The following is a 23,444-nucleotide window of genomic DNA, read 5'->3' as shown; positions in this document are numbered from 1 at the left end:
ACAGTGGAAGTTAACTTACAAACATGCTGTGAATATTTTTCTAGCTTCATGTACCAATATGTAGAATTGTGCTTTTATTTCTAATTAATTTTTTCCTAACACTATTATTATAATTAGCTAATATGCAGTATTGTAAATACTACTTAAATGCATAACTTCCCAAATCTAGAGCCTGGTTTCCTTTTCAGAATCATATCAAAAAGTTGGAAGGAGAGACTTACCGATACCACTGTGCTATTCCTGGAAGCAAGAAGACAATCCTTATGGTTACAAATAGGTACTGACTTGAAGTGACATTTTTCCAAATAGTACTTAGTTGCATAGGTCACAAGAATTTTGAAGGCTAAAATGGCAGAAGAGTTGGAAAATTGTACTTAAAATTCTCCAAAGTGAATGGCAAAATGTTCATTTTCATAGAATCACAAAATACAGATCTAAACAGGTCCTTTGAGATTTTCTTTTCCGACCTCCTCATCTGAAAGATGCTGAAACTGAGACTCAGTGTGGCTTAGGGACTTATCCAAGTTACACAACTACTGAGAGAATGTAGAATAGGCTTTATACCTGTAATAGTGATACCCTTTTTCATGAATTACAAGTCCAGTTATGGAGGATTAATTCATGAATCACTTTTGTTACTAAGTTTTATTTTGAGTGATTAGCATACCCCTTTTAAAGGGTGGCATTACTTCTATATGTTTATCTCAGCTTTTCCTAAGCATTTGGTTGTGGTAGATTTTTCCAAATAGAAGAACTTATACTAAACTACCAAGCTTATTTTCCTGGGATCTATCCTAGATAATAAAATTATCCCAAAATGACAATTATATATTAATAATTTTCAGAACTTTCTTAGTGTTGAGCTTTATAAGAGTAAGGCAAAGTTCTTACAGTGGCAAAATCTGCATTAGATTCCTCATGACTGCATTTAAATTTATTTGAATGGGAATAAAGAAAAGCTGAATGACAGGATAAGAGAGGTTAACCAGTCATTCTCCAGTCATGTGATTTGCTCATTAGTTAAGAGTTAAAAATATTCACAGAACAATCTAAAAAGCAGATTTTATGACTTTGACAAGTAATCACTTATTTTTTATGTCCATAATTTTATATTGTCTTCAATAGATTAAGCCAAAAACAATGTTTATTTGTCTTAGATATTGTACTTAGCTGTTGCAATGTGTTAATTCATTTTAAAATTGTATCACTTTTATATAATCCAGTACTGGGCAATGAGAATCAATTTGGGGTTTTTTTGGTAATACTTATTGGTAATACTTAGTACCTATTTGATTTAAGCCATTCTATGGGAGTATTACTGTATACATTATATATCTGGTTTTTCTTCAAGTACATTGAAAAATCATCATCATTTGAAATCTAGTCACTGATGGAGTTGTTTAGGAGGTAATTAGTAAAATATACCTGACCAGTAAATACTATGACTTAGTTTCCTTGCTAACCTTACTTAGTAGACTCCTTTTCTTTTCTCCTTTCCTTTCCTTTTCCCTTTCCTTTCCTTTTCCTTTTCCTTTCCTTTTTCTCTTCTCTTCTCACTCTTTTCTTTTCTTTTTCCTTTTCTTTCTTTTTTTTGAGACAGGGTCTCACTCTGTCACCCAGGCTGGAGTCCAGTGATGCGATCTCAGCTCACTGCAACCTCTGCCTCCTGGGTTCAAGTGATTCTCGTGCCTCAGCCTCCCCAGTAGCTGGGATTGCAGGCATGCACCACTATGCCCAGCTAATTTTTGTATTTTTATTAGAGACGGGGTTTTGTTATGTTGTCCAGGCTAGTCTTGAACTCCTGGCCTCAAGTGATCCGCCCACCTTGGCCTCCCAAAGTGCCAGGATTACAGGCATGAGCCACAGCACCTGGCCTTAGTAGACTCTTTCTAACAAGAATGTATTTGATTGAGGTAGTTATCATTATGGTAATCATTTAGACCTTTAATGATTACATTAAAATAGTAGCATTTCTTCCAAATTCAGTATTCTTAAAAATAACATTTTCTTTTTTAAAGAAATGGGGTCTCTCACTATGTTGGCCAGGCTGGACTCAAACTCCTGGACTCAAATGATCCTCCAGCCTCAGCCTGTTAAGTAGCCTGGACTATAGGCATACATGCACCACCACATCCAAAATAATTTTTATTGCTAAAGTTATGGCTATTCATTGTAGATAACATAGAACAGGAGTCAACAAACTTTCTTTAAAGGGACAGATAGTAAAATTTAGACTTTAAGGGCCATACTGTGTTTCTCAACCTTTTGTTTTTGCCCTTATAGTAAGAAAACAGCTATGAACAGTATGTACAAGAATGACATAGCTGTGTTCCAGTAAAATTTTATATATTAAAACAGGTCTTGGGCTGGATTTGGCTTGAAGGGCACAGTTTGGCCACCCCAGTATTGAAAATAAGGAGATGAAAATAGGCTGGGCGTGGTGGCTTAAGCCTGTAATCCCAGCACTTTTGAGAGGCCGAGGCGGGCGGATCACTTGAGGTTGGGAGTTCGAGACCAGCCTGGCCAACATGGTGAAACCTCATCTCTACGAAAAATGCAAAAAATTAGCTGGACTTTGTGGCGCATGCCTGTAATCCCAGCTATTCGGGAGGCTGAAGCCAGAGAATCACTTAAACCTGGGAGGCGAAGGTTGCAGTGAGCCGAGACTGTGCCACTGCACTCCAGCTTGGGCAACAGAGCAAGACTGTCTCTCAAAAAAAAAAAAAAAAAAAAAGAAAATAACTAACCATACATGCGTTCTAGTTTGCCTAGGACATAGTAGATTTGCTTGCACGTTTTGTCCCTATGTAATTATCAATAGCTATTCCTTTCATTCTTAAAAACATCCTGGTTTGAATAACAGATTATATGATCACCCCTAAAAATATCCTTTACCAGCAATGTCAGCACCCAAAGATAACCACATTAGCTGGCACATTTTACGAAAACTATGTACAAAAAAATGCATTATTACATTTTAGTCTTGTCAATTTTTCATGTAACAATATACTGTCATCATCTTCCCAAAGCATTAAATATTCTTTGACAACATGATTTGTAATGACTACATAATTTTGTATTTGCAGATATGCTATAATTTATTAAAATACTCCCTCACTATTGGACATTTTTTCCCTAATATCTTATTGTTATTTATTTGTAACCAAATCTTTTTCTATTATTTTATTAGAATAAAATTTTAAAAGGGGGATTGCTAATTTAAAAGTTGTGAAGATTTTTGAGGTCCTTTCTGTATATCGCCAAGTCATTTTTCAGAAAGGTTGTATCAGTTTTTTTACATACCACTCAACAATATATGAAAGTGTTCTTTCTCCTGTGTTTTGCTGAGACTAGGTTTTATCACTTAAACTTTTATTTTTTGCTAGCTTGATGGGTAGAAAATAATTTTTTGTTTTAATTAGCATTTCTTTGATTACTGTTGAGCCTGTACCTTTTAATATATCATCATCTATTTATATTTGCTACTTTGTGAATTACTTGTTCATATTCTTTGCTCATTTTTCATTGGTATGTTAGTCTTTTTCTTACTGAATTTAAAGAGCATTTTGCAAATTAATGATATTAGCCCTTTTTGTCAAATGTATTATTGACATGTTAGTGATTGCTAATTGAGTTTCTCAGTATATAGCATTTTTTTATTTTGAAATTCACCCAAAACTTAGTCCCTGAATTTTTTTTTCTTATGAGTTTTTAAAATCAAAACACAAGTTCTCAAGACCTAAGTTTCTTAGGCTATAGCTTTACTAGTTGGTCCTAACTCTGCTATAGTTTATTTTAGTAATCTTTATTGAGAAATTCATTATTGAGCAGACTTTAAAAAAAAAACCATCAACATATGACAAATACAGGGACACAGAGATGAAGTTACATCTCTGTTCCTTCCCTATTTTAATGGGCAGGGGGCTACAAATTATCAATGATATCACCGTGTGATAGGTGCTAAGAAGAGCGATGGACAGAGTCTCTGAGGACATAGGGAAAACTCTTGGTACAGTAAGATGGGGACCACAGTGTCATGGGAAAAGTGTCAGGGAGGCTTTTATAGATGAGGGAGTGCTTGAGCTGAGTCTTGAGTATGTAGCTCTTGCATAGGTAAATTAGAGGCAAGTGGAGGCATACAATAGTATGGCACTTTGACCAGTAAGATCAGTGTGGAATGGCTGGATGGTAGGGTGTTAGTGTTGGGAGATCAGTCATAGGTAGCAGCTCATAAGATTCTAAGGGTTTAGGTTTTATCATTAATGTGATGGAGAATCACTGGTTTTTGCTTAAGGTATAGTCTGCTATTTTATTTTTTTGAAACAGGTTCTCATTTTCATTGCCCAGTCTGGAGTGCAGTGGCTCGATCGTGATTCACTGCATTCTCATCTTCTCTGGGCTCAGGTGATTCTCCCATCTTGGCCTCTTGCATACTTGGTATCACAGGCATGCACCAGCTAATTTTTTGTATTTTTAGAAGAGACAGAGTCTCACTATGTTGCCCAGGCTGGTCTTCAACTCTGGGCTCAAGCAGTCCTCCCACCTTGGCCTCCCAAAGTGCTGGGATTACAGGCATGAGCCATCATAACTGGCTGGCAGTTATTTTTTTATTTGATACCACTTGTAGCTTCTCACACAGAATAGTACACACATGAGTAATCTCTCTTTTTTTCTACCCCACGGAAGGTTTGTAAACAAGTAATATGATGAGGCTTGTAGTTTTAAAAGATCCTTGGCGGTTTGGATGTTATACTGGAAGAGAATCAGTCCAGAGGCAAGGAGACCAGTTAGAGACTGTATACGTTTTGTATTGCTGCACAACAAATTACCACAGAATCCACTTCAAAGCTCATTTGCTGTTGTTGGCAGAATTCTAAGATCCCTGTTTCTTTGACCTCTGTCAGCCAGCGAGCTGCTCTTAGCTCCTAGAAGCTACCCTTATTCCAACCCAACAAGGGTGCTTTGAATCTCTGACTTCTTGGTCTCTTACGCAGATTTAGAGTCCATGAACTTAGGTCAGGCCCACCTACATAAATTATTTTTGCTCAGAGTCACCTGTGCCTTATAATAACCTAATCTTGGAAGTGAAATCCATTATATTCAAAGTCCAGGGCACTATACAGAGATATATACCAGGGTTGGGGAATCTTGGAGACTTGTCTTAGAATTCTGTCTACCATAAAGACTGTGGCAGCTATCATGGTAGGAAGTGGGGAGGGCCTAAAGAATGAGGATTTGACTTATGAGACAAGGCTTGGTGACTGAGTGGATGTAGAGGAGAAAGGAATACATGATAGGGAGGGAGGGAGGGAGGGAGATAGATAGATAGATAGATAGATAGATAGATAGATAGATAGTTGGAGTTTGGATAAAAATCTCGAGTTGAGATCTGAGAGACCATTCTGAGAGAGTGTGTGAGTAGAAGACCAAGATTTGAACCCTGGTAAACATGGTGCAAGAGGAAGAAAATGAAGGAGACATTCTAGGTGGAAGGAGAACGGTAGTATTATTGGGATGGTAAAGAGAAGAGTTTAAAGATATTTGGAATAGTGAATTGTGTTTGGCACGAGGATTTGTGACAGCCATCCTTAGCTCTGTCAGCTGATTATCGACTGGGGCCAGGAGTGTGGGCAGTGGAGACTGTTTGGAAATGTATGGTGGTGGTGGAGATTGCCACAGTGATTGTAGGACACTACTGCCACTTACTAGGCTGGGGCTAGGGATGTTGAACTTTTTCCAGTGCACAAGACCATCCCATACAAGTCCAAAATTTAATAGCACCTCTGCTGAGAAATATAATGCCAGGGATCTATTTCAGTTCTCCACACTCCATTGGTCACCATGTTCATTCATGTCTACCTTCTAAACATCTCAATCTAGCCCTTTCTTCCCCCTTCTCAGAGCCACTGCCATACTTGAGGCTTTCATTGTCTCCTGATTGGACTATTTATATTGCCGTAACTTCCTACCTTGATTGTCTATTGCCACTCTCTTTGCCACCTCCCTTCTGTTTACCACCAGAACCGTGAATCTAAAATGATAAACATTATCATGTCATTTCCTCTTCATTAAAAGTGAAAGAACATTATCATGTCATTTCCTGTTTCATTAAAAGTGAAACATTTTTTAAAAGGAAAAATAATAGCCCTTCAAGGTCTGGTGCTAAGCTCATTTTCTCGCAACTTCACCATGGTATCTATCTTGTATTGCAGCTGCAGACCTCCACATTCCTCAAATAAGTCTTTCCTTTTTTGTACTCCTTTATATGTCAGTGTGTTCCTCCTTTTGTCTGGGCTGTCATTTCCCTTACCCACATAGAGAACTCCTTCCTTTCAAGAATCAACTCCTGTGTCACCTACTTTGCCAGTACGATCTGTTCCTCTCTCTCTCGCTCCAAAAGACTAATCTGCACACTCTGTTACAGCACTTGTCTAATTGTGCTGTAGCGTTTATTTACATGTTTGTTTCTCCTCTAGCCAGTGAGCACCTCTCAAGCAGAATTATCTTCCTTGTTTCTCTGGCACCCTAAATATTTGTTGAATTAATAGTCCTTCTCTTCTTTTGTAATTTTGCTTTCTGTAATAGAAGCTTAATTTTAAGTATAGTTATATCAGTAATCAAAATGAATCACACACTGAGAAATCAATGTGGATGCCCTTTAAGGGTTCTGTTATTTTTTTTATTGCCATTGAGTAAAATAAGATACTCTGTGATAAAGTATATTAGCATTAAAGTGTTCAAATCTGATCTTTATTAGTAGGCCTCAAGTGAATCCTTGCTGACATTTAAGGTTTATGACATTTCCTTCATGTTCGTTCTTGACTGGAAGGCATAAATGGCTGACAGTAAAGAGCAATTAATAATTTTCCAAGTAAAACATTTTCAGGGACTTCTGCCTTTATTGCTCCCCAGATGAGAGTACAGCCTGTTTCTTATGTGTTCCAAAGATGATTTCCCTATCAGTTTTTTGGTCAGTTAACCAAAAAAAAAAAAAAAAAAAAAAAAAAAAGAAAAAAAAGTTACACTTTTCTGAATTCTGCAAGATTGACAGAAGGGGAATTTTTGAGTCTACTTTGTTGCTTGGTAGGTGTCATATTTGCTCTTTATTTGACAGTTATCTAGACTTTAAAAAAATGAAGCAGGTTTTTTTTAGTGGCAGTTTATATTGTTTACTAAGCAAGTGCTACCTCTGCCATCCAGCAGGGTGAAATATTGGCGAGAATAAACTGTCTTCATCATTTACTGTAAGTTTTTGTTTTCTTTTGCAAAATAGGCGAGTGTTGTGTATAAAGGAAGTTGAAATCCTGGGCCTTATGTGTGTAGACTGGCAATGTCCATTTGAAGATTTTGTATTTCCTCCTAGTGTCAGTGAAAATGTGCTAAAAATTTCAGTTAAGGTAAGAAAACATGTCACACCTTTAGAGCTAAGAGTTCATTGCTTTTAGACTGTTTTGCAGTTAACTACACAAAATATTTGAAGGATTAGTGTCGTTATTACTACTATATGCTGAGATGTGAAGAAAGATGTAATCAATTTATTTGAATAACTGTACTTTATTTTCTGGCAGTCTTGATTGCATAGAGTGAAATATCAGTCTACCCACCCAAATAATTAAGATTCTCATATGCTGATATTTTCTTTTTGGTAGAATTAAGCATTAGTAAATAGGAGAGCTTTTTTTTTAACTTCATATGGACACCCATGTTGCTGTAATCTTAGACATTTCCGGAAAGATTCCCTCTTTTTAGGTTTTTAGAAGATTATTAAGTGATTTGATAAAATGTCTTTTCTCCCATCATTTTGTAAGGAAGCACTTTTATTTTAATTACATAGTAATTTGTAAAAGTGATACTCTGTCTTTTGCTTAGTTCTTAGACTCAAGTACTTAACTTTCTTTGAAATGTTTGTTACATTATATATTATAAATTTATTTTCATGCCTTTAAAAAACTATAAATTATTATTCTAAATATGGCAATTTCTTTAGTGCATTTGTTTTCCCTAAACAATAATGTTATTTCTATTAGTGAAACTATCTGCAAAACTAAACGTTTTTTACTGGGAAATTTAGTAGCTAGAAGAACATTTACTGTGAAATTTAATAGCTATAGATGTGAGTACTGTTACCCTTTAATTTATGTTTACTTATCTTTTCATGGAAATTTACAAATAAAGGAAACACCATGTTACCCTACCATTTTGTATTTCAGCATTACTACATTGTAGAGTGTCAAAATTTAAGGAATGTTTCGATGTATGAAATATAGTTTTCAAACTAGGAAAGACCATGTCACTGTGCATATATTTTACAGTTTCCTCAGTTATCACTTCTCTTTCACATCAATGGTGAGAATTGACTCAGTGTATTTTACATTATACAGAAATTTTATGTATCAGCCAAATAAATGAGGGAAGGGTTTTTTGATTTGTCAGATGTGATGAGTTACCAAGTGGTGTTTCTGTAGGCTATTTATCATAGCCTGCAGAAAGCCATTATTTTATACAGATAGATGTATGCTCATCCAATTTTATAAGTTCTAACAACTCACATATGGAAATACCGTCCTTGTTCCAAGATGATTTATTTCATATCTTACTTGAATATGTGTATTTGGTTAGCCTACTTGTTATAAGATAGAGTTGACATTTAAGTATACAATTAAAAGTTAGGATTTTTTTTCTTCCTCAGAATAATTTCTTTTCTGTCATTGTTTCTTTTGAAACAGGAACAGGGTCTGTTCCACAAAAAAGACAGTGCCAATCAAGGCTGTGTTCGAAAAGTTTACCTGAAGGACACCGCCACAGCAGAGGTAAACAATTTAAAGAGCATGCCTCAATTTTTTTTAGCTGAAGTACTTTTTTAAAAGCCTCTTATAATGAATACCATTATTTCTCCCAAAGCTCTCCCAATTATAACTATGGATGGATATATAAACTTAATATGCTGTGGACTCAGTCGGGTGCAAGGGTCTTATTTTTATATGACACATCTGGACTGTATCCTTGGTCCTTAGCTGTTGGTCCTGTTTGGAGAGCTTCAGCCCTTGCTTTCATACCTTTCCCTTCAACCAAATGAGCCTATACTTGTCTTTACAATTCATAATAAGTATTTTACTTTACAGAGAGCATGTAATGCCATTGAGGATGCACAGTCAACGAGACAGCAGCAAAAATTGATGAAGCAGTCATCAGTGAGACTTCTCAGACCCCAATTGCCATCTTAATCACAGACCCCAGGGGCTCCAACAGGGAGAAAAAACAATCACTGGTCTTGTCTATAAATCACTCTGCTTTATCTTGCTAAAGACAATTTTTCAAGCAATCCTTCAGTTTTAGTTTTCTGGAATAGCTAGTATTGGGTTTTCTAGTTTTTTCACCTTTTAGTTTTTCCTCTAATTTTGTAACCATGTATATGCTAGCAGTCCACTTCTACGCCACCACCCAAATGGGTCAGACCCTTGAAGAAATGTCACTTCAAACTCAGAATGAAATTTTCATTAATATTAAAATTGTGAAGCAAAGGTCAATAGGCTTATATTTAATTAAAGCCTTACTGAAGAATAAGAAGTGAGCTTAGAATGACTAGTGTTCTTTGAAAGGTTTTTTTATTTTTGTTTTTTTGGGGTTTTTTTTTTTTGAGACCGAGTCTTGCTCTGTCGCCCAGGCTGGAATGCAGTGGTGCGATCTTGGCTCACTGCAATCTCTGCCTCTCGGGTTCAAGCGGTTCTACTGCCTCAGCCTCCTGAGTAGCTAGGATTACAGGTGTGTGCCACCACGCCTGGGTAATTTTTTTTTTTTTTGTATTTTTAGTAGAGATGAGTTTCACCATGTTGGTCAGTCTAGTCTCGAACTCCTGACCTTGTGATCCGCATGCCTCAGCCTCCCAAAGTGCTGGGATGACAGGCATGAGCCACCATGGCCCGCCAAAAGGCTTTAACCCATGAACAAATGTTGGATCCTGACATTTTGTTTAAGAGTGATTTGTTCAATAATTGAACTGAGTTAACATTCTTGGTAAACCAGGTAATTGAATGAAGAAAGGTCACTAAAGGGAGAAATGACATGTTTTCTATTTTCTTTTCATGAAAACACTGTTTTTCCCCCTAATAAAGCATATTTTACTTTGGTGCTTATTTTTCCTCCTTGCAGTCTAATAAAAAAATCTGGACAATCAAACCTTAAAATATCTACACTCTGCCCTCTGTAATGTAGCATTCATAAAAATTTGGAAGTATTTACATCCTCTTTCAAGATGAGCTTATATGACACAATTATTATTTGCTGATACATGAAAATACTGCACTTTAAGTTTCTCAAGACTCTGAAATATGTAAAATTCAATATTTTTATATTCCCAGAAATTGTTTCTTACAGGTTGAAAGACTTTTAAGGGCATCACAAATTAACATTTACTCCTAATGCACACCTAGAATGTATTTTAAATACTTACTAAGAAGAATGAAAATTCTTTGGTTGTTTTATGTATAAATAAGGCATATATAATGACACTGTGTTCTGTGAGGGAGCAGGCCCTGTGAGAATCAATTCAGGACAGTATTGTTTTTTTGTCCTTTCTCCATCCTTGATCAGAGATAAACTATTAAAACTTTAAAAAATACTCAAAAATATGTAAGTTTTTTGGTTGAACCTTTAGATTTGCTCATAATGTTTAACATAACAACATTTATTTCAAATCACTGAATTCATGGAGATGTGGACACGCTTGGTTTGCTCTATTTTTGTTTATGTGTGATAGTGGTTCTGTCATCATCATTCATGGTTCTTAAGGCCTGGTCATAAAACTTTAAATTTTACTAGTGTTACTTAATGTATATTCTAAAAAGAGAATGCAGTAACTAATGCCCTAAATGTTTGATCTCTGTTTGTCATTACTTTTTCAAAATTATTTTTTTCTGTAAAGTATAATATATAAAACTTCTTGCTTAAATTGAATTTCTATATTAGTGGTTAATTGCAGTTTATTAAAGGGATCATTATCAGTAATTTCATAGCAACTGTTCTAGTGTTTTGTGTTTTTAAAACAGAATTAGGAATTTGAGATATCTGATTATATTTTTCATATGAATCACAGCTGTTGACAATGTCCCATATATTTAAGAAATTATATCATACTGATACTATTTGTAACATTTTGATTTGATTTAATCTCCAGGGACAGAAATAATTCATTGGTAAAGTGTAATAATGCGTTTTTTAAAAATGCTTTGAGAGGTAATTACTTGCATATGAGAGAAATAAAACATTTGGCACATTGTTTACAGGTGTGAAAACTTTGTGGGTTTGTGTTATTCAAGTAACATCTGCTTTACTTTTTGTCTTTCCCTTTTCCTCTTCCAATCCCAAAATAGTGAGAAGTTATATTGATAGTTATGGAGGACTTTACAAGATACTAGTCAGAAAAGCTTTTTCTCAGGGGTACTGAGCCCCTTTATCACACTAGAGATCTGTGGCAGAGACCTCCAATACTGGGGGATTACAGAGAATGCGGTTGACCTAGGGGCCCAGCTGCACTTTGAAATCCATTGCGGTATTTGCATTGAGCCCATGCCTTCCGTGGTTTCTCTCAGCGACTGGCTGAGTATGGCAGTTATACTAAGACATACTTAGTCTGGAAATTCTAGGAGACACAGAACTCCTCTGACAGCTGACTTTGGCTTGAAGACTCTTCAGTGGCCTTGCAGAACCTTTCTTAGACTGCATGGCAGTCTGGGATATTCTACCATACCGCTGTCTTTCTCTTCTCCTCCTTCTTCCACATGGGGCTCAGACTACCAGTTTGGAAGGCTCACCCAGTGCTGGATTATCCGGTAGGAAGAATAAGTTCATGCTGAGGGCTGTAGCAAAGCAGGGGCATTAAAAAAGGAAAAAAAAAAAAAAAAAAGGAAGAAGAGTGTACCCAAGCTTCGTAAGAAAAATACCATCCAGGGTGGACTTACTTCCATGTGTTTTATGATTTAGTATTGTTTTTATTTTGAATTATGCATGAAGGAGGACACTATCATCTTTTTGGTGCTTTGAGTTTCTAAGTATGTTGATCTGGTGCTGCCTGGATATCTGTTTTTAACAAAGTTCTGTGTGTGTTTCTAATGTACAGCCAGGACTAAAAATTAATGCTCTGGACTTAAAATGATCAAATTCTTAAAGGGCTCTACAGATCTCAATGTTAGTTAATATTAAGTTGCAATTATTGCCAGAGCTAGAAGAATCATCTTTTTATTGGGGAGAAAAACCAAAGATTCTTAGAGGATAGAAGATTGCTCATAACAGGGTCATTTGTCCTCTGGGGACAAGCCCTTGTGGTTGAGAATCACTGCCAGAATGACCATGAGTACTGATGAAAGTGGGTTCTGTGCCATGAGTGTCAGCTCTAAGAAGAAATCGAGACTCACTGGAGCGGAGGGAGCACATTTCTCTTGGTAATTGTGCCGCTAGTGGGAAAATTGAGGCTTATTCTTGAATTCATGCTGGAAAGTATCTTCAGTTGTAAGTATGTATCATTCAGTCAACTGTGGGTCTCTTTGAGGTGAAAAAGTCTTCAGAAAGAGTTTTCTGTTTTGTTTTTACAAACCGCAGACACATAGTTCCTTATTCAAAATTCAAAAATTCAGAAGGCTCTGAAAACCAAAAGATTTTGCAAAACTTTGAAACAAAGACATTTGGCAGCAAAATCTGAACTGAATTGACATGAGGCTATTCATGGTCTTTTATTCTATTTGGTGTAAATAATTTGGCTGTAGCAAAAGTACTTTATTTGGTTGTGGGGTGCTGCTGCAGATTTCCCTGGAGGCATACAAGCTCTATGTGGTATATGAACCATATTGTCTTTCTTTTTTCTTTTCTTTTTTTTTTTTTTTTAGAGACGATGTCTCACTCTGTCATCCAGGCTGGAGTGGTGTGATCTCAGCTCGCTGCAACTTTTGCCTCCCAGGTTCAAGTGATTCTTCTGCCTCAGCCTCCCGAGTAGCTGGGACTATAGGCGTGCACCACCACGCCTGGCTAATTTTTGTATTTTTAGTAGAGACAGGGTTTCACCGCATCGGCCAGGCTGGTCTTGAACTCCTGACCTGGTGATCTGCCCACCTTGGCCTCCCAAAATGCTGGGATTACAGGCATGAGCCACTGCACCCAGCCCATATTGCCTTTCTTAAATGTGAAGTCCTCTATTCTGAAACATCTAGCCTCAGGGTTTTAGGTAAGAGATTGTAGAGCTGTATACCTACAAAATTCTCAATGTATTAAATTTGCTTCTCAAATTTTAGAAAAATCATAGACTATAGGAGAAACTCTAAGAAACAACAGAATTTTCTTCCCTCTCAGACCATACTAATGTTTCATTTTACAGTTAGTGCTGGCAAATTTTTTTTGATAAAGAGTTCAGAGAAATTGGTGTCAACATATATGTTGCCACATGATGTGTATCAGAAGGATGACACTTGAGAACAAATACGAAACATAAGCACATCAAAATTATTTTTATCCCTTTTGTACATTACATATCTGCTGGATGAAAAGATTTTAAAAATTGACTTCTAGTGGGGAAAAAATTAGAATAGTAATGAAATATATATACCAACATGGTCCTCTATCCACTAAGATTATAACAACACTACAAAGAAGATTTAATTCTTTAACATTATTTTAAACTTGAAGAAAGATCAAGCAACTTCCCCAGAGATTGACTACAATGCCTAAAGTGGTTTAAATGCCTTGATAAATGATTTTCACCAAGAGTAGATTTCAGTTCTTGGTATTTGGGTTTTGTTTGTTTTTGTAGAAAACATTTATCTTATGGTACCAGTTTTTCTCTTCACCCACTTTTCTCTTTTGCCATCATTTTAAGTCTTCCTTCTCTATGCATCATTTTAACTTTTCTTCTTATGGCACCTCTTTAAATATTAAGTTATCTTTGTTAAGTAGATATTATACTATTGCTTGGCAAACTACAACCTACAGGCCAAATCATCTGTTCTTACAAAGTTTTATTGGAACAACCACACCCATTTATTTGCATTGGTTATGGCTGGTTTTGCACTACAGTGGCAGAGTTGGGTAATTGTGACAAAGACAATACGGCCAGCAAAGCCTGAACAATTTACTATCAGACCCTTTACAGAAAAGTTCATTGATCCCTATATTGTGTCATATAATTGATCTTACAGATGGGACAAACAGACATCAGATGACTTACCCAAGGTCCTGTGGTGAGATAGGAACTGAAATTAGGATCCAACATCACCAACATCCCTCTCTATCTCTACTTCTTCCTAAAAACAAGGACATTGGTGTTGAATGAATGCAGCCAGTGTTGGCCTCTTGGATTTCTTTTAGAACCTTATACCCTTAACCCCAAATTTTATGTTCTCTCCCTATCTATGTTTTACACCTAACTGTGATATGGCATTTCCCATAGTAACACCCAAACCTAAGCCAGCCCTTAGTTAAACATTTTTTTCCTGGAGAATTCTTACATATGGTCTAATATTACTATGACACTTGACTAGCATATGTAGCTTTTGAGGTATACAAATGAGGAAATAAAAACTTTGGATATGGGACATAAAACTTGCCTCTATTTCCACAGCACAATCAAAACTAAAAATCAAATGCATGGGGTTCTACCATAAACCCTTATAGAGTTCTACTGATATCAGGAGTAGAAAAACCATGCCCAAGATACATACTTTATTATAACTGGCTAGGGACTTGCCAAAGTAGAAATGATATTTTTGAGCATGGCACATGACATTATAGAGTAGTAATGTAACAAATGAGCAGGTGTTCAAAGATTGCAATTTGAATGGAAACTATAAAATTTTAGCTTCACCAGAGGATGCTGCTGCAAATTAGTTAAGCAAGCACTTATTGATGGTTTAAATTAAGCAGCCACTCTGGAACAGGGCACATTTCCTTTCCCTGTGGAGTTCTGTTAGAGAGGCTTAACCTACTTTGACACTTCTGATCAAATCTTCCCACTTCATTCAATTCACAGTGATTCATGCTCTCAAAAATAGTAAAAACGAAAAAAAAAAAATAGGGCATGAACTAGAAGATTAACAGCGTTCTTAACGTTTTCAATAAAGATTTCTTGGACTATGCAGTCAGTTGAATAATCTATCACTGTTACTGAAGTAGGTAGTAGACTTTTTTTTTCTTTACGCCAAGATAAGGGAATCATACTCCTGAAGAATTCTGGAATAGTTGTAAGGTCTATGGGACATTTGAATATATCTGGAATTATTGGCAGCAGGAAACAAGTGCTTTCTTGTGAAAAAGATTCCCATGGTTAAAACTGAGAGACCTGGAAAGCACTCCTTTCGAGTTGGCCTCAAATGAACAGAACAGAAATCTTGCATGACTATTATTACAATCCAGATGGTAAATGGACACCATTGAAAACACTGTTTAGTAAAGGCCATAAAGACTGAGTACCCATGACTTAGACTGGTGAATAAGAATATATTTCCCACACGACCTAAAATTAATGCTCAGTTGCCACCGAATTATAGTGCAGCTCTTTCAGAAGCACTAATGATACTTATTTTGTGTGGAATGGATTAATTTTAATCTTTTTTTTTGGCAAAAATAATTCACTTGGGGGCCTTTGTTTTAGTTGTACTTACTCATAGAATAGTTAATGGTTGGGAGATCCTTATATTCAGCATAGATCTATTCTTGTGGCTTCCATCCATTGAGCCCAAATCCTTAGGGCTATCGGAATAAGAATGACTCTTTGTGTATATAGAAGCCTAGCTATGGGAGCACTACCTAGCAGAATTGAAGGCTGGCCTCATGTCCTACCATTTATCCAGCAAGCAAGTAAGTTTTATTTTCAAGTTCTCATCTTATTCTACCTAAACCATCCCTAATGAGATAAAACTTCAAGTCATCCCATAATCCTGGTGGCATTCCTTAAACAAGTTCATCCATGTTCCTTTTAGGATATGGTGCACTGATCTGCAGGAATGTTCCAGGAATCAACTAAGGCAGATTAATGCTTTGACAATTCCATATTTTCTACTGCTTTTCTAACAGTAGTAAGTGTCCCAACCTATTAAAGCAATTACTTATGTAAAGTAACATTTCCCCATTATTGTAATTTATTAATCTTGTAACTTTTACTTATTTAAGAATACGGTTGAGTTATTCTTTTCACCACTTTTGCTAACAGTAAGGGTAAATTTGTATGGTACTGTAGATTTAAAAATCCCTTTACTTCTCTTGGCCTCAGTTTCTTCATTTGAAAGTAAGACCTTTGGACCAGATCTGCCTTTTTCACAAAAGGAGTTGAAGACTGGCCTCATGTCCTAAGGATCCCTTTAGATTTTACAAATATTGATAAAATGACCAGTTGTAGAATTGTTATTTTGAAAAGGTGAGATGTATTGCTTGCAGAAGTTTTTTCCTCTTTCTCACAATATTCCTAAAGATGTTAAATGTGTATTCTTAATCATTAGTGAGTTTCTTTTTTAAAACCACAGAACATTTAACAGCACCACCACCAACAAAATCAAAAGAGAAAGTGTGGGAGATTGTTACTAGTCCTTGCATGGAGAAAAGTCTACATGTGGAGACTGTAGGTAACTGAGTCCCAAAAGAGAGCCCCTGAAAGAACTGTGGGCAGGAATGGCTGAGTTGGGAGCTAGGTCATTGCTGTGAAAATGGGATCCTGCTCTTCCTTCTCAGATGCACACCCTGAGCAGCACCTTTTAGTTGTCTAAGGACCAGTGCTGTGTGAGGTGGTCATGGATCACACCATGCGCAACCTGGGCTCTCCATAAGCCATCACCCACTCAGAAGACTTCTCTGCTGGTCAGCCCTGTCACCTGAAATGTGTTGGAATCATTGCTTTGGATAATGGAATGCAAATGTTAACTCTTCAGATTAATTTGCATGGATTAAATTACAAAATCAGAGAAAGATCATTTTAACTAACATACTAAAGAGCTTTACAGTTTATAAATCCATACTTAATCTTTTTAAGTCTTAATAGCAGCCCTATATGGCAGGTAGTGATTTTCCATTTTGTAGATGAAGAAACATGTTTGTAGAAGTGATTTACCCAAGTTCATATAGGTAGGAAGTGCAGTCTCAGGAACTGGTTGAAATCACTTTCCTTTTCTATCGCACTATGCCATCACTTTGTAAGCACACCAACCTGCAGAAATGGACCACTTTCAAGCTCAGGGGAGCAAGATAGATAAAATTATAACTAATATGGATGCAGCTCTAAATGATTTTGATTCTAGTTATGCATGCATGCAGATGCATTCTTTATTCTTTTGAACCCCTTGTGTGAGGAAATGAGAAGACATTCTGTAGTTCCTTTTGGCTTGGACTTCTCAGAGTTATCATCCTTCTTTCATAGGAATGTTTCATATTCCCTGGGCTTTTATATCACCTGGTCTTTTCTCGTATTAAGGCTAGGACATATATTTTCACAGAGTAAATGCAGGTTCCTCATGTACCACTAAACCAGTGATCTGGCTAAAGCATTGAATCCCAGTTGGGATGAACTTACGCTCACCTTTGTCTTTTAGACTGTTACCAATCAAAGGTAGGTTTACACCATGGTACATCCATTAGCATATTTCACATGCAGGTAACCGAAAACTTTCATTTAATTAGCTTAACAAAGGGATTTATTATCTAACATATTGAAAAGTGACATAACAAGACATAGATGGCTTCCTGTTTTATTAATTCATCAGCACAACACTACTATCCAAGAAGGCAGCATCTTTCCATCTTTCTGGTTTTGCCATCCTCAGCTTGGTGGCTACTTCATGGTCTCTGAATGGTCATGACAGTTTCAGACAACACATTTTGAAAACAATGAACTTGCAGAAGAAAAGCTTAACTCTGCCACTTTTTTTTTCCTTGAAGAGCAAGGAAACATTTCCCAGAAGTCTCCAGTGGACCTCCCTTCAAATTTCATTGTTCAGAATTGGAAACACATCTTCTAAATCTATCACTAGTAAGGCAAATGGTATTGCTAGGAATGACAGAGAAATTAAGATTTACCCCTGAATCACATGAGACAGGAGTGGAAATCCAAACAAAAATCAGGTATCTTCCAGTAATAAAATTAGGCAGAATAGCTACTAGGTGAACAACAAACACGGCCTGCCACAATTAGCTTCAACAATTTTCAGAAATTCACATTCATGTACTCACATATACTAGGGAACATTGGACTGTTTCCTCCGATTTACTATCAGCTTGGTCATAATCAGTAATAGAGATCTGGGATTTGTAGTCAAGATGGCATTATCCTTTGGATTCTTCACTGTGGTTCAAACTTAAAGTAATAGTAGATGAACATAAAGTATAAAAATAAAAAAGACTCATTAGTGCCCCCAAACAGGAAAACCATTTGTATGGAACAGAAATAAGGAGAAAAACGATTAATGACAATATGGAAGACTAAATATCTAAAAGCATTCCTCCTACAAAGCACCTAGAAATACTAGATAAAACATAACATTCTCTGAAATAAATAGCTGAGCTCAAAGAATATAAGAAAATTCCCTCTAGGGCAAAGTGCAAAGGGAAGTTAAAACTAGATCAATAAACATATGAGGGGATATTACTGCAGCCCAGAATGATGAAGGTTTGCCAATTTTATTAAACAATTTTAATAATCTCAAGGCTTGGGATTTAATATCCAGGAGATTAGGTCTTGGACCCTTGTAAGTTGAAAAGTAGGAACTTAGAGACCCACATAAAATCTATACCCTCCTTTAAGATAAAATGATAGGCAAGAAAAAAATATTCCCATTGGCATAGGGAAATTACAAAGAAAGTTGTTTTGGCCTGGGTTCTGAATGAAAATAAAGTTCTCCCCTGAGAATGTGTAATCACTGCCTCTAACACATGGGTTTGCAAATTGAATCCATTCCTATGTGGTCCTGGAGCATCCAAGCAAATGAATTAACATTAAAAGAATCTGGAGACAGTGATATGCCTGGGAATCTGATAAAAGCAAAATCAAACATCTTATGAAGGATAAACCCTCAACCCAGGTTATAAATGCCTCCCACTGTTTACCCACATGGAAGATGAGGAAACAAGTCATCTTGAGCAACAGTCAGACGATTTAAAACTGTTAGAATTACATTGCCAAGAAATTCAGATAAGAACTACCCAATAAAAATATTAAATATGTATGATTAAAAAGAAGAATTAAAGACAAGACACTATATAAAAAAGAAGAGGCAGATTTTGATAAGAACTAAGTAGATTTTTTAGAAATTCAATAATCATTAAAATAAAAAGTGAAGGCCGGGCACAGTGGCTCACACCTGTAATCCCAGCACTTTGGGAGGCTGAGGTGGGTGGATCATGAGGTCAAGAGATGGAGACCATCCTGGCCGACATGGTGAAACCCCATCTCTACTAAAAATACAAAAATTAGCCAGGTGTGGTGGTGTGCACCTGTAGTCCCAGCTACTCGGGAGGCTGAGGCAGGAGAATTGCTTGAACCTGGGAGGTGGAGGCTGCAGTGAGCCGAGATCATGCCACTGCACTCCAGCCTGGGAGACAGAGTGAGACTCCATCTCAAAAAAAAAAAAAAAAAAAAAGCCAGTGGACAGCCACAAAGTACATTAGACATAGCTGAAGAAAGGATTAATGGACTAGAACAATAGAACTGATCAATGCATTTCCTGGAACGCAGCACAGACAGAGATGGAAATATGAGAGAGAAGTTAAGTGACATGAAGGATAGATGAGTGTATCGAACGTACTGTAATCCAAGTCCTATAAGAATAGAGAAAATGGCTGACATGATTCAGAACGATATGATTTGATAGATGCAAGAAACAAAATGAACCCAGAACAGAATAAATACAAAACAAATTTAAACCTAAGAGACACTGGATTGAAACTATCGCATAGCAATCACCAAGAGAAAAACTGAAAAACAACTAAAAAGAACAGAGAGATTACTGACAAAGATCAACAATTAGACTGAGAGAAGAGTTCGTAACAATAGCATCCAGGGAACAACAGGATATCTACAAATTATTGAGAGAAAACAAGCTGTCTATATAGTTGTCTTTAATCAGCTAAATTATCATTCAAGAATGAGGGTTAAATAATCCTATTTTCTTAAAAAAAGAAAGTTTTCCACTCTCAAATTCTTTCTTTAAAAACTACTGAGGGAAGTCCTTCAGGAAATAGAACTCAGAAAGAAGGAATTAAATATAGAAATGAATGGCAACAAAGAAATTGGTAAACCGTAGAGTTAAAATATAATTTAAAGTAACAATTGCACAGGAAGAAGTTTATCAAAACTTTGCAAGACATTTTTAAAGAAAATTATAAAATTATATTGAAATAAAGTTTAAATTTTCTTAAATATACAGCAAGTTATATAATGTTCATGAATGGCAAGACTCATTAAAAAGCAATCATATTCAAATTTATCTATAAATTCAATGCAATTTTAATCAACATCCTATTAATATTTTTCATGGACCTTGACAGGCTATTTCAAAAATTCATGTGGAAGACGAAAAGGCCAAGGATTATCAAATAACTTTAAGGAATAAGATCAAGTGTAGGATATATTTTGCCCTCCCAGATTTTAGAATTTACTAAAAAACTGTCATAAGTGAAACAACGTGATATTTTCAGAGAAATAGATTAGAAGATAAATGGAACAAAAGACAGTAATGACAGACCCATGAATATATGGAAACGCATAATAAGAATAGTAACTATGGCTTACATGGTTTCTGCTATGTAAGTTTTAGGCATTGTTCTAAGCACTTTACATATTCTAATTCATTTATCCTTAAAGGTGACATTAAATTTCAGTTAAGTATAGCAGTATTATTCATAATAGGCAAAAGGAAGAAACAACACATATGTATATTAAGATATAAGGGAATAAACAAATTGTGGTATATACATACAATTGGGTATTATTCAGCTATGAAAAGCAACAAAGTACTATATGCTATAAGATAGATGAACCTCCAGGACATTATGCTAAGTGGAAGAAGCCATAATCAAAAGTTCACATCTTATATGATTCCTTTTATATGAAACATCCAAAATAGGCAAACTATAGAGACAAAGAGCAGATTAGTGGTTGCTAGGGACTGGGAGAGAGGGAGCGATTCCTTAAAAGATATGGGGTGTTTGCATGTTCTCACTTATAAGTGGGAGCTGAACAATAAGAATACATGGACACAGGGAAGGGAACAACACACACTGGGGCCTGTTTGGGGAGGGTAGGAGTGGGGAGAACATTAGGGAAAAGAGCTAATGTGTGTTGGACTTAATACCGGAACTTAAAAAAAAAAAAAAAAAAAGAAAGAAAGAAAATCAAGGCAATGATTACCATAAAAAAAAAGTTATGGGGTGTTCTTTTAGGATGAAAAAGTTGTGGAACTATAGAGAGGTAGTGGTTGCACAGCATATGAATGCACTAAATACTGCTGAATTGTACATTTTTAAATGGTTACTTGTTAATGTGAATTTTATACCTCAATGAAAAAATTTGCAGTCAGCAAGGATAGACAAATATTGCTCAGGAAATTATTCATATGAGAAACAATTGGATTTCTGCCTCATACTACACACTAAAATAAATACCAGGTATATTAAAGACCTACATGCAAAGCAATTCTTTAAAATTTACAGAAAAGAATATAAGAGAATATTCTTATGCTCTTGAGAAGCTAGAACTTTCTACGAGAGAAAAGACCATTAAAAAGTTAAATGACAAGCCAAAAAGTTGGAGGGAATATTTGCAACCAATACGACAGCCAAATGGTTATTATTTGGAATATACGAAGACCTCCTTTAACTCAATATGAAAAAACAACTCAATAGAAAAATGGGCAAGTGCTATGAACAGACAATTCACAGAACAGGAAAACTGGAAATGACTGATTGACATGCAAAGTGAAACAGTGAGCTGCCCTGTTGCATCTGTCAGATTGGCACACAAAGGGAAGTTTGAGAATAGCTGATGTTTCACAGGATGCGGTGACACGCACACGGTAAAACCCTGCTGATGGGAAGGAGAATCACTTCGGAAACAAAGTTGGCAAGCCCTACCCTAGCTGAACACATGCATCCAAACACAGCAGTTCCACTGTAGACACCCAACCTAGGGAACTCTCATGCAGTCTAAGCAAAAAGAGAAATAAGCATACGAGGATGTTCACCGCAACACTTTAAATAAAATAAAAAATGTTGAAATGGTCCATCAGCAGCAGATTTTAAAACATGCAAAAGAATATGAAAATAGCAGCTGTAAGAAATGAACTCGCAAATTTTGAGTGAAAAGAACAAGTTGCCAAAGGATATAGATCATGTAAATGTGAGCACATAATACATGAGGCATACATGAAAATTATACATGCCTACTCTAGAAAAATGATTATTTCTGGGATGAGAGGGTGAGAGAAGGAAAGGGGTAGGAGAAGGATGGGCTTTAGTTATAAATTTGGAGGCCAGGAGGGGTGGCTCATGCCTATAATCCCAGCACTTTGGGAGGCTGAGATGGGAGGACTACTCGAGGCCAGGAGATGGAGACCAGCCTGGGCAACACAGGAGACTCCATCTCTATGAAAAACACAAAAATTGGCCGGGCATGGTAGCACATGCCTGTAGTCGTAGCTACTCAGCAGGCTGAGGCAGGAAGATTGCTTGAACCTAGGATTTCCAGCCTGCAGCCTGGATGACATAGCGACACCCTGGCTCAAAAAAAAAAAAAAAAAAAAAGATTTTGTACACTTTCTGTACATGAAACTTTTTATATTTAAAACAAAGGAAGGAAAGGGAGGGAGGATGGGAGGAAGGGAGGAAGGGAACAGGGAGGGAGGGAGGGAGGGAGACAGAGAGGCCTCATTCATGGTCAGGACAGTGTTTGAAGAGCTTTGTCAGCACAGCCGGGTTGTTGGAACGTTTCTTCTCTTCCACAGCTGTGCCAATCCCAAAATGCAGAGAGGGCTTCTCTCACAGGCCAGAGCCCCAGAGATCTCTGAGGGACTGATCTTAAGGGAGGCCTCTCAGTGAGGGAGGAGGCTGTGAGAGGAAGAGAGAAGGTCCTGGAGTGACTCTGGGTCTTGGCAAAAGGCAAGGAGGGAAAAACGGGAAGAGAGGCGAGGGTCAAACGACCTAAGGAATTCCACCCTGGAGGCATCAGGTTAAAGGAAGCAAGATTCCACCCCATATGTGTCTGCACTGTTCCCGTCCCCCGCCCCAGTGCCAGTGGAGGAACGGCAAAGGTAAGCGCGGTGGATGAGATGTCAACAACACTGAGGGGAGGAATGACTGCAATTGACTTAGCAAACCGGATAAAGCTGGAACCCAGAGGCTTTGATGGGGGACGCTGTCGACCATAGTAAGCATCTGAATGCTGCACACTCATAAAGAGAATCCCGAGTGTTGCATGGAACTGAAAA

The 23,444-nt window shown here is 36.7% G+C and overlaps 1 protein-coding gene across 13 annotated transcripts in view; it reads left to right on the top strand.

Moving 5' to 3' along the window:
- VPS13C (vacuolar protein sorting 13 homolog C) overlaps positions 1-11,277 on the top strand; it is a 202,616-nt gene extending 191,339 nt beyond the window's left edge. For 12 of the 13 annotated variants that reach the window (XM_054666973.2, XM_063794165.1, XM_024349233.2 and 9 more), the window contains 4 exons: positions 189-277; positions 7,274-7,397; positions 8,727-8,810; positions 9,123-11,277. In XM_054666973.2, the coding sequence (XP_054522948.1) occupies positions 189-277; positions 7,274-7,397; positions 8,727-8,810; positions 9,123-9,224 (399 nt within the window). In that variant the 3' untranslated portion in view covers positions 9,225-11,277. The remainder of the gene's footprint in view (positions 1-188; positions 278-7,273; positions 7,398-8,726; positions 8,811-9,122) is intronic. The other variant, XR_010151392.1, reaches the window with a different exon arrangement.
- Positions 11,278-23,444: the final 12,167 nt, after the last annotated feature.

The sequence above is a fragment of the Pan troglodytes genome, chromosome 16 (genome assembly GCF_028858775.2).
Source record: "Pan troglodytes isolate AG18354 chromosome 16, NHGRI_mPanTro3-v2.0_pri, whole genome shotgun sequence".
Lineage (NCBI taxonomy): Eukaryota > Metazoa > Chordata > Mammalia > Primates > Hominidae > Pan > Pan troglodytes.
Note: the sequence above shows the minus strand (reverse complement) of the source record. Positions and strands in the feature narration are given on the sequence as shown.